This window comes from Rhipicephalus microplus, chromosome X, assembly GCF_043290135.1.
Source record: "Rhipicephalus microplus isolate Deutch F79 chromosome X, USDA_Rmic, whole genome shotgun sequence".
NCBI lineage: Eukaryota > Metazoa > Arthropoda > Arachnida > Ixodida > Ixodidae > Rhipicephalus > Rhipicephalus microplus.
This window is the reverse complement of record NC_134710.1, coordinates 189,996,122-190,011,955: the sequence shown is the minus strand read 5'-3', so window position 1 is coordinate 190,011,955 and position 15,834 is coordinate 189,996,122. Positions and strand designations below refer to the sequence as shown.

Here is a 15,834-nt window from a genome sequence, read left to right as displayed (position 1 = left end):
ATACTTGACAACGGCGTAATATGTTTGGAAACCATCGCTACATTAAGGGTTCGGTCCGTGCAGCCATGAGGATGCGCTACCCACTAGTGGCCCACTACTGCGACAAGTCGGTCAGCAGAAATTATGTCGCTGTGCCTTTCAGTTCGTATGCCAATTCCAGTTTGCGCAGGTTTCTGCAGCACACGCAGGATTACGCAAGATGTCGTTGATGAACGGTCCAACTGCGGACACTACCACCCTTTGCACAGCGGCAAGAACGAAGGTAGTGAAAATTTAGCAGTTCCTATCGTTTGGGAAAAAATATTTTGGTCCGATACACATTCATTCGATGATCAAGAGTTATTTCGGAAAGAGCGGCACAAAGCGTATACGCCTATGCGTCCTATTATATTCTATGCTAGTTCACGGGTTCATCATCCTCCCACAGCCATCTTACATGAGTTATTGTATATCCTATTACGGAATCAAAGTTGCGCATAGGTCCGCCATTATGTTCAACGGCTGTGTAGTGAAGTCGATGAGACTGAAGTCGGCGCAGGCAGAGTAGGCGCGGGCGCGGCGGCTGCATTTCCGATGGAGGCGGAAATGTTGTGGGCCCGTGTGCTCAGATTTGGGTGCACGTTAAAGAACTCCCGGTGGTTGAAATTTTCGGATCCCTCCACTACGGCGTATCTACTAATCATATGGTACTTTTGGGACGTTAAACACCACATATCAATCAATCAATTAGAAAACGCGCAGACGCCGCGCCATCGTGCACGTAAAGTTGGCTTCGCCGCGTGAAATTGAACATTTGGCGTCACTTTGAACCTCGTGGCAGGGCTTGCCGAATAGCGGCGTGAGCAGTGGAAGCAAAAGATATTGGCAACTCTGCTACATATCGTTGGCATACACAATAACTCTAAACTTGCGTTCCATGGCGCGCCACATGCATACCCAAGTGTATTGCGAATACCCCTCTATATGCTGCGCTCTCAACGTGAGGACACAGTGCGAAAAGCATCCCTGGAGCTGTCGTATTCTCTTACACCAGCGTTATCGAGAGCTTCATGATATCGAATTCAAAAAAGTATGCGTGCAGCCTCGCTTCGTATAACATTACAATTTATTGCTATCATACTCATTGAGTCAGCTTTGCGGTGCAACTGTGACATTTTTAACGTGATAGCATTAAATAGCTCGTATCACACAAGTTCCGGTGCCGGCATAAATGTCAGCTATGGAATTTGGTTTATAAGTGAAAATTCATCACCTTGTGCAAAACCAAAAATTGACAAAAATGCAAATGAAATATATTGATAAAAATACCAAATCCGAGGGAGGATCGAACCCAGGCAGCTTCCATGGCAAGCAAGCGTTCTACCACACAGTCACATCTCAGCTTGTAAATATGTTAAAATAACTTTGTCTGATTGTAAATGCAGTAAAAATAATTTCACGTTTTACAATGCATTGTCCTGTGTACAGACTTCAAAATACAACATGCAATATTGAAATTGTGTTGCGTGGTACAGGCGTACATTCACCATCGGGTGTCAGAACATGCTGTTTTTATAACGACTTCGTGGTTAAAAGACTACCACTCATCATAAAAAGCAATCCCGTGATTTCACGTATTCTCTTAAGGCAACGTAACGAGTGCGCAGGAACTTCGTAAATATTTCACCCACACATTGCTAGTGGTTTGAAGCATGCTGCTCATTACACAAAATGCAGCCATATGCAAAAGCTTCACTGACATAAGGCACTGCCAACTGTATTGATTGTATTGTGATAACACACAATCCAAACATGTGGAGTAGCGTCACACAACAAAAAGTATGCCATAAGTGCTTCAAATACGCACTAAGGACAGAATATTGTTATCGCGTTTAATTAATAAAGGGGCATTAAAGGGAAACACTGACTTGATTTGGATTTTTAACTGCACTCTGGGAACTATCAATTTCTTCACATTTCACTCGCGAGAGTTCATTATCAGCAGAAAAAATCAAGGCTGTATATATATATATATATATATATATATATATATATATATATATATATATATATATATATATAATTTTACATGGAAATCTCTGTGCGCAACGTAGAAGTATTTAAAATATCTTTCTTGTATTTTAGCGACAGTGGCTGAATTAAATTTTCCGAAACTTCATACGCTAGGTATAGGGCACCCACAGAGGACAATGTGCTTCATGTTTATTGAGTAGAAGCTACCTGATAATTTACTACATTACGGTGTTTAGTCTGGAAATCTTTCAGTGGTGTCTCCGCAGGGACTCTTTTTTCGCGCGTCTTCTCGCTTATCAAGCGTGTTCTTATGGTGAAAGTGGCATTTTCGAAGTTGGCAAATTGCACTTTATTAATACGCGAAAATTTTTTTTTTGCTCTTTAGTGTCCCTTGAAATACAAAATTTAAGCGTCCCAATTTTTTTTACACGAAAGGGTTTTATGCTGAGGTCGAGGAAACGTCAGTGGACGCCACCAAACGGTAAAGCGAACGCCACCAAACTGGAAATACAAGCAACTTTAAGAAAAAACATTAATCTATATCCCACTAAAAGGAACCATGTGTAGATTCGAAGCAGCGGGCGCTAACGCTTACACTGGTGGTGACGTTGACGCTGGCACTCATTGCGGCATTGCGCAGGATAGAAACCTGCGGAGGCGCAAAGCACGCAGTGATTGGCCGGTGTTTCCTACAGCAACATGTAAACGCTGCTAATGGGCAATGAGAGACAAACGACCCCGATTGGAGACCAAAAGTCCACTTTTAGTTAGCGCACAAGCTGCGAACTTTTATCGTTCAACAATGCACAGAAGAAATCTTCTTCTGGCAATACCTTGGAGGTCAAGATCTGGTGGCTGCCGCGCCGTGGTGATCTAGTGGCTAAGGTACTTGGCTGCTGACCCGAGGGTCATGAGATCGAAATCGGGCTGCGGCTGCTGCATTTCCGATGGAGGCGGAAATGTTGTAGGCCCGAGGGCTCAGATTTGGGTGCACGTTAAAGAAACCCAGGTGGTCGAAAGTTTCGGAGCCCTCCACTACAGTGTCTCTCATAATCATATGGTGGTTTTGGGACGTTAAACACCACATATCAATCAATCAATCAATCAAATCAAGATCTAGTGCCTATATATATGAGATGGCCAGTGACCAGTATTGCAGCGCAAGCAGTTGGTTTTTCCAAACAAGAAACTCGCTAGCAGATGCATGCTGCGTTGGCGTTGCGAGGAGAGAGATGAGGGGGGAGCATAGGATAGAAAACAGAGGGGGAGTGGCGTGCATGTGCAATGGGGTGTAAACGCTGCCTAGATGGATGCCTAAAGGAGAAAGGGGGGGGGGGAGTGGGCGTAAGCTAGCAGACACTGCCTGCGTGGGCATTGCGAAGAGAGAGAGGGAGAGCGTAGGAAAGGCGAGTGGAAGAGAGTGTAGGCGCATGCGCAGGGCAGTGTGGATACCATCAGATTAAGGTCGCTTATAAGATGCTTCGCATTCAATAAAAGCGCAGGAATAAATGAGTTTAAAGCGTAGGACAGACGCAGCGTGATGCACATCAGCGTGCAAGGTGGCATGCCTTGCGAAGCTTGAAATAGAGGTGGCTGTGTGAATTTTCGCTATCGAGTCTCGTGTGGCGGTTCTGATTTAGAACGGTACTGATTTTGCATGAAATATCGCAAGCAGGCGCAATCCGCTTTCTTGACCTTCGTCTGTCCCGTTCATTAGAACATGCTTGCTGGTGCTATGAACCATGTTCGGAAAAACATGTCATGTAGAAACATTCAGTGCATTGAAAGCTAATGAAACGAGGGATTACCAGGCTGCACTTTAAGAAGGTCCTTATGAAGTCATGTCATCACACCATGGCTGCTAGGTTTGCAGGACAAAGTAAGCGATTATCCTTGGCTGACTATCCTGTGATAGTGCAAGTGTCCGTGGCTGAGTGTTTGTCGCATGGTTCGCGTAGGCGAGAATGACCACCGAACAATGGTGAGCTCGATGATGGGAAAACCAGTGTCATACCATTTGTGCATAAAATTTTTACCATTTGAAAAAGATAGCCCTGAGAAAAACGTCCATGTGGTGTTCTCTGCTCCAGAAATACTAAGCTAACTATACAAGCTTATGAATCCTAAGAAGGAGTTACAACCCACCTGTGGAAGAAGAAAGTGAATAGGTTGCTTGAATGTTATCTAGCTGTTTTCTACGTGTTCCCTCTGTCGTGTGACGCGGTTTACATAGCACAGACTGGAACGCATGTGAATGATCGTCTGCGCGAGCACTGCTACAATGTAAAAAACAAGGTTTCTTTCGAGTAGTTTCTTGACTATGCATTATAAGACATGTGCATGCACTTCATTGTTTGACCATCGTGTCATTTTTGCCGCAGTCGTAACCAGTTGACAACAAAGAATATTAAGGCGAGCTTTATCGCAAAACGTACGAATCTGTGTGTGAGTAGGCCATCCGAAGCGTAATCTAAAAAAGAGCTCAATTTTCTGGGGCATGTGCAGTGGCATCCTGATATAAAATTGTCAATTTGAAAATTTTCTTAAAGCTATAATTTCTGGTCACGTGTGATGCACCACTGCTTAAGGTTTCTTTTTGTTTTTGTTTTCGTCAAGTGTGCAGTGCACGTGTACAACAAGGTGAGCTATGTACCGTGCACGAAATAAACAAAAGTTGGAAGTTGAGCACTGATCCGGTCGTCTGTAGTTCCCTTCTTCACTGGCTTCCTTTGACCACGTTGAAACAGAGCTGCGCTATATTCATACAATTTCGCCATGCAACAGCTCATCCAATCTACAGTATAGAGTACTTATATCTCCCACACATATTCTATCTCTTGGCGCTCTCTATTCGCCGGGTATGGTGGTGCCGCCGTCTGGAAGCGATGAATAGTAATAGGGTAGTAGTGCAGCATACCACCTAATACCTACAATAAATGATTCTTAAACGACGCCAGTAAAGCATGGCGGAGATCATGGTTAAAACTTCCCGATAGCGGCAACAAACACTGGCCACGTTAGCATTGAGGAGTCACCCTATAGTCCCAGTTAAATGTCACTCTAGTAATGTTATTTGCATTTCGCTTTGTGTTGGCGTGTGAAGGCTCGTTGTCGGAGTAGTGATGCTTCCCCATACACCAACGGTGTCTGTTTCATGTAGAATGTTGTGCCTTGGAGGAGCGAGGTGGCGGCCAGTGGGGTATGGAAAGACTGCGCGCGTTCGCAGCCCTAGCTACTAATCTCTGCCTCTCGTGTTGCTGAAGCGCAGTGTGATAGTGTATGCATGAGCACAGGCGTAGGTTACCACATCACTCGAGAACGCACGCCATGCCGTTTACGTCTTTAATTGACGACGCTTTGAAAAGCACTAGTGTTCATTGCGTGTTTATTACAGTACCAGTGTTTATTACCTGCTTGCTGATGTCACCTTCGCGCGCGATTGACGGTGCGCTGTGTCCAGGTGTAGGTTGAAAAGTTCAACTACCACAATAATAAACAAATAATGGTCATTAAATATAATGGTCATGGGCGTTAGTCGTCATGATGGAGATGTGCCCCTAGGCGTCAACGTGCGTGCACGTCAAACGGCGCTATAGCTGCCAAACGCCAATAAACCTTGCACAAACTCTCATAATCACTACACAATAAGTACTAAATCTGCGACGGCACTTTTTTCTTTCGTGTTATACCGTTTCTTATGATAGAGGGATAGGCGATCATTTTTATTGTCTTTGTTTTTGTTTCGCGTGGTTCTCTAGAAAGCAGAAAAACACCATGTACTTGACACATAGAAAGTTAGAAACGAATAATATGTTTCCCAAACCAATGTAAAACTCGCTCAGTGCAAATTTTTACCCTATTTCGTTGACTCAAAAGCTAGCTAAGCACACATAGACAGTGTAAGTACTCCAGACAATAGTCAGGCAACATGTTTTTGGCCACGCCGTGATAGAGGACGTCGACGTATTTTTAAACTCTTGCTTCGCCACCCCGTATAGGATAGCACACGTGCAGATAAAAAAAAACCAACATGTGTCTCTTGGTACCATTAGATGCTCCTGTTTCTGACTCACGGTGCATACTTTTGTTCTATAAACGTAGAAAAATTTCAAATAATAATTATTTTTTGTGGTTTTAAGTGCCGTAACGACAACTCAATTACGAGACACAATATAAGGGGTAGGTGGGTGATCTTCAGATTAATCTGAATGAGCCAGAATACCTCAATGTAATCATTAGGCTCCATTCACTTTCAGTTTTTTCCTGATGCGACTGGCGTATTAGAGATCGAACCAGGGACCTCTATCTCAGCAACGTGTAATGCTATATATACACTCAAACTTCATTAGTGGTGCTCACAGGCGATTCCACGTGATTCGTTATTCGCTTATGTAGTTATTGCTGTTTTAACCAAGTCTGCTAAATGGCTCATCCTCGCACCTTATTGATGACTACGTACAAGCAACGATATATGAGGATAAAATTAGAAAACTTTGGAACACTTCATCACAAGGTGGCCGATGGATAGGGGCTTAGGCACGAAAACACTTCTCTGCTGCGTGTTTTTTCCCCTGTGACGTTAGCAGAGACGAACTGCCGTCAGCACAACCCAGCTAAGCCGTACAGCCAAGGGATATTACCGTGGCAGACCTACCCTCCGGCAGTAATTGGTCGCCAGAGGATAAGCTCTTCGACGAGCATAGCAGAAAGTGGCCTTTAAATCTGATAAGAAAGGCGAAGGTCACGGACGCGAGAAATCAAGCCCGGTATGACCGCCAAACATTTATCCGTCCACAGCAAATGACAGTGCAGAGGATGCTTAAACGACGAAGCCCACTTTACTACGTAATAAATTACGCGAATTTTTGAAACGCGATGCTGTAAACTTTAGTGCATGGCCTGTTTTATCGAAGGCATCGTAGCCGAAGCATGTATACTGTAGTAGTAATAAAAGATACAGGGAAAAAAAAACTTTAGCCAGTTCTGTAGATGGTACCAATAGTTTATGGAGCTCTTAAAAGGGAAACATCAGAATAGAAAAGTAGAATGTCTAGCATTCACGACTAAAATTATGCGAGAAGGGTACAGACTGCTTCTGGCGCTTCTTTTAGCTTGCATTTATTGTCTAAAACAATGAACGAGAAATTACAAGACAAAAAAGGCCACAAAAAAAGCGCATAACTCGGAACTGAATGTTTTAATATAAAAAAATGCATATTCGCAGGTGGCCAGAAACACTTGTTCATTAAGAGCTAAATTTTCAAACGTGCGCGTCCAAAACATTTTATCTCAGACTTCTGTGAAGAAGGTGAACGCTTTGTGACAAATATATCACTTGTCTTCAAAATGAAGAAAGCAAAATGTAGTCCTAAAGACGTGCAAGCACTTCAGGATCAGAAAAGAGGGAAGTTTACCTGCAATTATGGCAATGAAGGGGAAATTTTTTGGTAGGCTATCTTTTCGATAATAATATGTAATACCACATACAGTGCTTCAAACAATGGCCAGCAAGCCCTATAGTATAATTTGCCTACTCTTGACAGCCAACGTCATTACCGCACCCAGATAACTTGTTGACTTTGCACGTATGTGACTTTTGCGCAGTTGCTTCTGCCCTTCTTTTACCAGCCGCGCATATTCTGCCTAATTTATTGTTGGCCCAAAAAACAAAATCGACCTCATGCCTCACTCCGACCTTAGTGAGACTGTACTAGCACGGTGCAAAAACGACATACTGGCGAGCGGCTTCCTGCCATCACTTCACTGCAGCTGAAATGACTTGGATGCAATTGATCAAGCACAACTTGTTAATTAATGGTCGAAATATTGTGTTGAGGACAGTTGTTTATACAAGCAAGTTCTCTTGTATTCCAATTTAGGCATGTTTATTTTTGGTAATAAAGGAAGCCACATATGATTTGAGATATTCATAAAAAATTCTAAGGGTATAAACATGATGAAACAAACGCAGACACTCTGTTACGTCACCCCAGAAGTACGCGCAATTTATATATATATATATATATATATATATATATATATATATATATATATATATATATATATATATATATATATATATATATATATATATATATATATATATATATATATATATTATTGCGAATAATACGAACCGGGACACATCAACCAAATGGTCTTTTCTTCTGTTTCATCTGTCCTGTTTCCGTTCGTTATTCTTGTACGCGCAGTTACTACATTGTAATGGATGCATACCAACTAGATCACACTTCAGCTTAATCAAACCTACATATGCACTTCCTGATTTGCTGGGAAACACAGGACATGCTTACAGCGGCACTCCAAGAAACAGGATGACGTCCGATTCTTGCAGGTAGCGCATTTCTCCTTTGAGCAGCAAACGGCGGGTAGGCACCGTCGACTGTTCGGGGAAGGTGCACTCCAGCTCCACCACGACTTGCTGATGGGCCAGCAACTGAGGGGGGACAAAGGTGAACCTCCCTAGGTTATTTAGTTCCAGTAAGCAACCACAAACTTCTACACGCTGTATTCTTCTTGTAACCACCATGAAAATGCATCGAAACGTGGTGGGAATGACGGATGGCAGGGAGGAAGGCTCCGCTGTGGTTCATCGCATGTTTGAATGTCTTGAAGGCGCCCAGCTAATTAATTTACTATGCTCACGTATATATATATATATATATATATATATATATATATATATATATATATATATATATATATATATATATATATATATATATATATATATATATATGACGAAGGCCGGTCCCACGGCCGAAACGTAAAGAAACCTTTCCGTTTTTCGACGTGTGTCTTCTTTTCACTCATATATATATATATATATCCCAGGATGGTGAAATTTTTTGTGTTTTTTTTTCACCTCGTATATAACCTTACCATTATATTTGGTTATGTTGCATATCGCCCTGGAATCGAAGGCATATTAGTGCATAAAGATATAAATATGTTAACGGCACTTTCTCTCTTTCGAAAACATTTGCTTGAATGTCGGCACAAAAGCCATTTTCCGAAAATTTCGGGGTTATTGATCAGTGAAGCACCTTGAGATGCCTTGGTGTAAAGTGGAATTTCTATAGTGCGCCACCTGCCAGCCTGGCTATCAACCAGCGAAGCATTGCTCGAATCGCTGACAAATGAGAAGCAGAGGGGGCGCCACGTTGGCAAGGCACATGTGTTCGTGGCGAAACAAAAACACGACTATCTCAACGAGCTAGCTGGCATGAAGAACTTCGTTTGGTTCATCTTCGTACATGGGGTATTCATCGCAGCATTTCTGTACTCGATCCATGTGTTTGAAAATGGAGATACATGATGTCTACCATTAAACTTTTATCTGTGCTTTTTTATCTTCAGTGCTCTAATCTCTACTTCTGCTTTTTTCCCCATTTTTTTTCTTTTGTTAGGAGCCTCGCTTTAAAGGACAGACTAATATGCACTTCTTTTGCTCATAATGCGGCTTCTAATGCTCAGGCACCGTGCAACACGTATAAGCTGAACTCCGTTGTTAAACCTATTCTACCAAGCTCGGGCAGCGCACGTTCTCGGACCTTGAATATAACGGTTGTATACTGACTCAGTTCCAACTGCCTCACTGACTGCGAAGCGTCAGTGGAGCCCAGAAACGGCGGTCCTTATTTCAAGTACGCTTATGAGTGCTTACGTTTTCCCACGTAAAGGCCACCGTGGGTCTGTGCAGGCGCATAAGTTCTTGAACTGGCCTGCCGGGGTAGGCCTCCCCACTCTGACCGAACACCATGCGCAGTCGATGTCCCAGCCACAGGAGCCGCATGCACCGGTCCACGAGCATGCCGAACGGAAACAGGCGCAGCAGCGATCCCCACGAAACGTCGGGCAGCGTGATGCCTTCTTGTGCGCGCTGCCGTCGTTGTTCGTTCAGCGTGAACGCGGCGTTGTCGAAGCTCAGCCGCAGCAGAGCCTGGGCACCCTCCGGTGTACTGCGCTGGCTCAGCACGCGCACCTGCGCGTTCACGTAACGTGCTCTGCAGCACGACTCCCATGCAGAGTGATTAGTCTCGTGGTTTCCGCGTGGTTTCCGCAAACATTTCCTGGGGGCTCGAGACGTCAATGAATTCGTAAAACAACTCGTTCGTAAGTATAGTTTGTTACTGGTTGTTTGCCCTTGCCTATAATACGGTGAAGATCAGCCCTATCGCGCCTCATGCTATTGCGAGAAAAATGCAAATATTCAAATCAGTTTTTACAATATAAGCAATACAGAATACGTGTTACTTTCCACCATCTGAACATGCACCGCCTCTCCGGGGAACAACGATAAGCATGCTGTGTTCTCAATCTTGTAGCACACTGCCCTCCTGTCAAAACAATGCAAGGACGCAGGGAAACAAATGCACTTTTAAAACGTTCTGCATCGATAATGCATCACGAATGATAATTTCGTGATACCAATGACTAGGGTCAAACTAAAAGACTTCCTGACAAGGTGACGTCACTTCAGGCCAAGCAGCATCAACGCAAAGGTCTGATCGCAATGCCATTGATAATTTATCGCTGATACATATTTCTTAGTTTGCGATCTAAACAAGTGATTCGAATTTTACCATCCACTTGGTGGTGTGCACAAAAGATGGAGATAAAGTTCAACGCCCCTCGTTACGCCTGGGCATTGCCAGTGACACAGCGGTAAGACCACGGTGTAGGTAAGAAGCACATGCGCCTTAGTCCTGGTCTATCATGTATGACACAAAGCTAAATTCGCATTACTTTGTACTTTCAACAGGTCGAGTGTTCCTGTCATACGTTATGCGTTCTTTCCTAGTTTCGTTCCACCCGTTGCAGTCATGAGAAACACTGTGGCTAGAATGCCGTGATTTCTTCTAGTGCAATATTTCTATAAGTAAGCTAGGTGCGGTTTGCGTGCGTCCTGTATACATGTTGAGTAGTTTGGTAGATGTTCCTTTGCGACGGGAACCAATATGATACAGAAGAGGTGTAGCCGGCGTCTCGCATTGGAGCTAGCCTCTTCTTATATACATTCAATAGGAGAGGTAAACGGAGCATGAAATCGTCAAGAAAAAGTGACCATAGAAGAATAGGTCACTGAGCAACGTTCGAAAGCAATCTTTAGAAGCCACGAAATCTGTAGAAAGATATTTATACAGAGCAAAGGTTTTGTGTAGATTCCAGGAAAAAAACGTATTGTTTTAACTATTTCTTTAGTAGCTGAAACGATGCGAGCCATTTGCGTTCTTGGTGCGACAGCTTACAAGTTTTTTTTTCACTCCTTATTTACCTGTTCTGCTAACATTCCCTCAAAGATTTCAGCAGTATGCGCAAAATGTATTTTACCTGTGTTGCCTCACTCCCTCAGCCAATCAATTTCGGCTGTAGTCACAGATTCACTTAGAGTTCTGCGAAAAATCATAAGTTCATGTTGGTCACCTGAACTAAATGGGCCACAGCGTGTATAATCTGCTACACTTTTTCAAAGAGTACCTATATTCACAAGACGTTTTTTTAAGAAATAATTGATGGAAAGAGCCATTTCTTACGCAGAATGTATGTAATACCGAATGGTACATAGTCAGTGTCACAAACAGAAGGCTTTGTGAATTGGAGTCCTGAGTTTGCAGCTATGATAATCATGTTTTCATCGCTACGAGCAACAAGAGCAGCGAAACCTCCCATAATGTCGACAAAACTTGCGAAACTCGCGTTAAACAGTAGTTACAGGTTTATTTATTTCTAGTACGCATTGAATTTTTATGCATCAAGGTACGCATCTTTTTATTGTCGGCTCTGAACTCGATGCGACTGAATTCAGAAGGCTTTTCGTTTGTGAAAAGTTAGACGCTTTGACTGACAACCATTGGAAAGAAAACTACATAGGCAACCCGTCTTGGTTTATCTGATAATTATTTAATCTTGACGCAGACAAGTTTTATCTATATAGTCCCTACAAGCGGAGACATTGACATCTACGGTGTTAATTACAATTTAAATGTTTTTGATGTATACCTTCAGCCACTCTGTGGGATACCATAAACGTTTGCAGTTTGACTTGTGCTTCATCTCGGCCAGACACGCCTTCAAGGCATGACAAGTATTAAAATCTCAATATTAAACAATATCTGGGCCATAAATTGTGCTACCTTTCATCTCTACTTCTTTTCACACGTCGTACTTTCTGGATGAAATGGGACTTTGGGCGTACAACTCAACTGAGACTATAGACATTGCATGCATACTAATTTTTTTTCGGTTGAAAAAGTTGTGCAGCCTACAGAGATGCCTCTTCCAGCAGGTAATGAATGAAAATTTGCTGCTGTGGCTATATATCTGATGAACATGAGCCATGATATTGCGAAATATGTGGGATTCATGTATTCGAAGCAATGCTAACTTTCATTGAGCCTGTCTCAATTCTGTTATGAGATGCTGTTATGAGATCACAAGGGTCACATGAGCCGTTGTTGTCCACCACCGCCACCGGTGCACTTTGCCACTATTGCATAAAGTACAAAAAAGTAAGTAAATGAAAACATCAATGAAACAATGAGATTCTAATCCGGACACTGTGCGTGCCAACCCAGCATTTCCCCACTAAGCAACGCCGCTGCTTGAATCTTCGTCGCAAACTGACCCTAGGTAGTCTTCTTGTCAAGAAAGGAATCTCGTTAATGTGAGTAATGAAGCGTTTTAGAACACCAAAAGACCAAAGAGGCGTTATATAATGCGAATTGAATTCAACACAAAGAAGACAAAAGCCATATTTTTCCAAAGTACTTGTTTCAAAAAAACATATCGTGAAGCAGAAAAAGCAGAAGAGAAGAAAGAACAGCGCTGTTCTTTCTTCTCTTCTGCTCTTCCTGCTTCACGATATCTTTTTGCGCCTCACTCTTCTGCATCACATTTTTCCGCACTCTACATACAGTTATTGAACCTACAAAAAAACTTGTACCTTGACAATGACACACTTAGTACTCTAAACAAGAGTAAAGCTTTCAGTGCCTATTTTACAGAAACATTGTCATAGAATAAGCATGTGCAGCATGTGTGTACCAAGCTAAATTCTGTCACTGTATTGATGAACGAACACCTTCAAGTATTACCTGAAAAAGCTAAATGCTTGATTATACAATGGATTATCTTTAGCAAGGTTAAACAATTGTCACCTCGTCATCCTCTGACAACTTGATAAAACTCAGTGTATGCCAAATGCAAGCAATTCATGCTATAGCCAACGTTCCGTACCCTACTCCTATGGCTCCTTATATTGAAGCATTTAATATCCTTAAAGTTAAATTTGCCTAATTCACCTACGAATTTTGTCTTTCCTATGCATGTCGCCTCGCCATAAGAACTAACAACGTTGACACCATCACTTCGTCTCACTTAACAACACATCACTATGCATATGACAAAACAAGTCACCACCTTTGACTCCAACCATCATTTCGAACGAACTATGGAAAACAGTCGGTACTATTCGAACTATCCGCACTGCTAAAAACTTTTCTAAATATGGCATATCTGCTAAGAAGGCTTCAACACACACAATTCACTCATTTTTATTGGGTGATGATACTATTTTGCTTTCCACTGGCATCTGGTTGTTATGATAAGTGGCGGAATGCTAAATATGCTGATATTTTCCACGCATTGCGTTTTCAATTCTTCCACTATCTTTCTTTTTTTCTTTGTCTTCGAATTTTGGTGTTGCCCCAAAATAATCATTTTATCTTGTATAGGTTACAATGCTTTCAATTGAGATTGGGTTATTTCTTCCTTTTATCCCCCTTTATTCTTATGACTCACATCTATTGTGTCTCATTAATGCATCTCAAAGCATCAAACATTTCGATGATTAACCTAGTTGTTCCTATATGCTGTCAATACCTGTCTTAGTGCATTGGATTCAATTGCTTTTTTTTATTTCTAGTACCTGCAGCTGTTTCTTCTATTTCGCTCAATTTGGTGCTGGACTTTGTAGGGGGCCGGAGATTTGTTAGGCCGCAGTACTGCGGCATTTTTTCCACTATACTTCCTATTTCTCATGGATAAAAAAAGCTAATTGATAGATTGAACAATTGATTGATTTATCGAGCGACTATTGATTGATTCACTCATTGGTTAGATAACGAGTGGGTCGTCGAATGATCCAAACCATTTCAAAAGCCTGCAGCCATAGTTCTTCATCGTAGTCAGCCATATCATCATAAAATTCTACAGAATTCATTGCACGAGTGTAGTGGGCACGATGCTTCTTCAAAAATATGACAAAAAATGACAGGGTGCATGGTTCCCCACTACAGCAAAAAGTATGATGATTTACGGCTTAGCGAGTATCCTACTAGTGTTTTGTAGGGGTTACCCAAAGAATGTTTAAAAAGGCTCTAGAACGGCTGCTCTTCCAGCTTACGCTGTGACCGTGCTGTGCCCTCCGAGAAAGTCTGGTCGCTTTTTGCAACTGCCATAAGTTTAACGTTAACTACTATTAACTACTACTAGTGGTACACTACTAGTGCTACACAAATTGGGTAAAGTTCTCTACTCCCCACTGTTCCGTGCACTAAAGGTGAAGGCAACAGTTAGCCAAACAAACGCGAATGTGCCATCGAAACATGTGTGGTCTATCAGAAAACTATCATCATCAAAAACACGGAACTCCAACACAAATTGAGTAAATTTCTCGACTCTCCACTGGTTCATTAAAGATGAAAGTTACAATTAGCCCAACAAACGTGTATGTGTCACGGAAATATGTGCGGCCTATCATAATACTATCGTCGGCAGAAGCGCGTAAGTTGCACAGAAATTTGATAAATCACTCTACTCTCCACTGGTCCACTACAGATTAAGGCTACAATTAGCCTAACAAGCGGGTATGGGCCACAGAAATATGTACGGCCTATCAAAAACTATTGTGGTCAGAAACGCGGAAGTGCCAACGCAATTCGGTGAATCCCTCAACTCCCCGCTGCTCCACTACAGATTAAGGCTACAATTAGCCTAACAAACGGGTATGGGCCACAGAAATATGTACGGCCTATAAAAAACTATCGTGGTCAGAAACGCGTAAGTGCCAACGGAATTGGGTAAATCCCTAAACTCCCTACTGGTCCACTCAATATGAAAGCTACAGTTATCCCAACAAACGGGTATGTGCCACAGAACCATGTGCGACCTATTGCAAAAATATATTCGTTAGAGACGCGTAAGTTCCACATGAATTTGGTAAATCTCTCTACTCACCACTGGTCCACTAAAGGTGAAGGCTGCAGTTAGCCGGAAAAAACGTGTATGTGCCACGGAAATATGTGCGGCATATGAGAAAACTATCGCCTTCAGAGACGCGTAATTGCCAAAGGATTTGGGTAAATCCCTTAACTCCCCACTGGTCCACTTAATGTTAAGGCTACAGTTAGCCCAACAAACGGGTATGTACAGTGGAACTATGTGCGACCTATCACAAAACTATCGTTCTTAGAGATGCGTAAGTTCTCAACAATTTGGGTAAATCTCTTTACTCACCACTGGCCTAATAAAGGTGAATGCTGCATTTAGACCAACAAACCGTATGTGCGACGGAAGTATGTGCGGCCTATCAAAAAAAAAAAAACTATTGTCCCAAGAATCGCGTATGTGCCACACGAATTGGGTAAATCTCTCTACTCACCTGGTCCACTAAAGGTGGAGGCTACAGTTAGCCTAACAAACGGGCATGTGCCACGGAAACATGTACGGCCTATCAGAAAACCATCATCGTCATAAATACGTAAGTGCTACACAAGTTGGGGAAATCTTTCTACTCAC

At 42.4% G+C, this 15,834-nt stretch overlaps 1 protein-coding gene across 1 annotated transcript in view; it reads right to left on the bottom strand.

Moving 5' to 3' along the window:
• Positions 1–15,834, bottom strand: part of LOC119176992 (soluble guanylate cyclase 88E-like) — a 165,572-nt gene that overhangs the window by 94,584 nt on the left and 55,154 nt on the right. Inside the window, exons 4-5 of the mRNA XM_075878395.1 lie at positions 9,701–10,018; positions 8,328–8,470 (exon numbers count right to left, since the gene is read on the bottom strand). Of these exons, the coding sequence (XP_075734510.1) occupies positions 8,328–8,470; positions 9,701–10,018 (461 nt within the window). The remainder of the gene's footprint in view (positions 1–8,327; positions 8,471–9,700; positions 10,019–15,834) is intronic.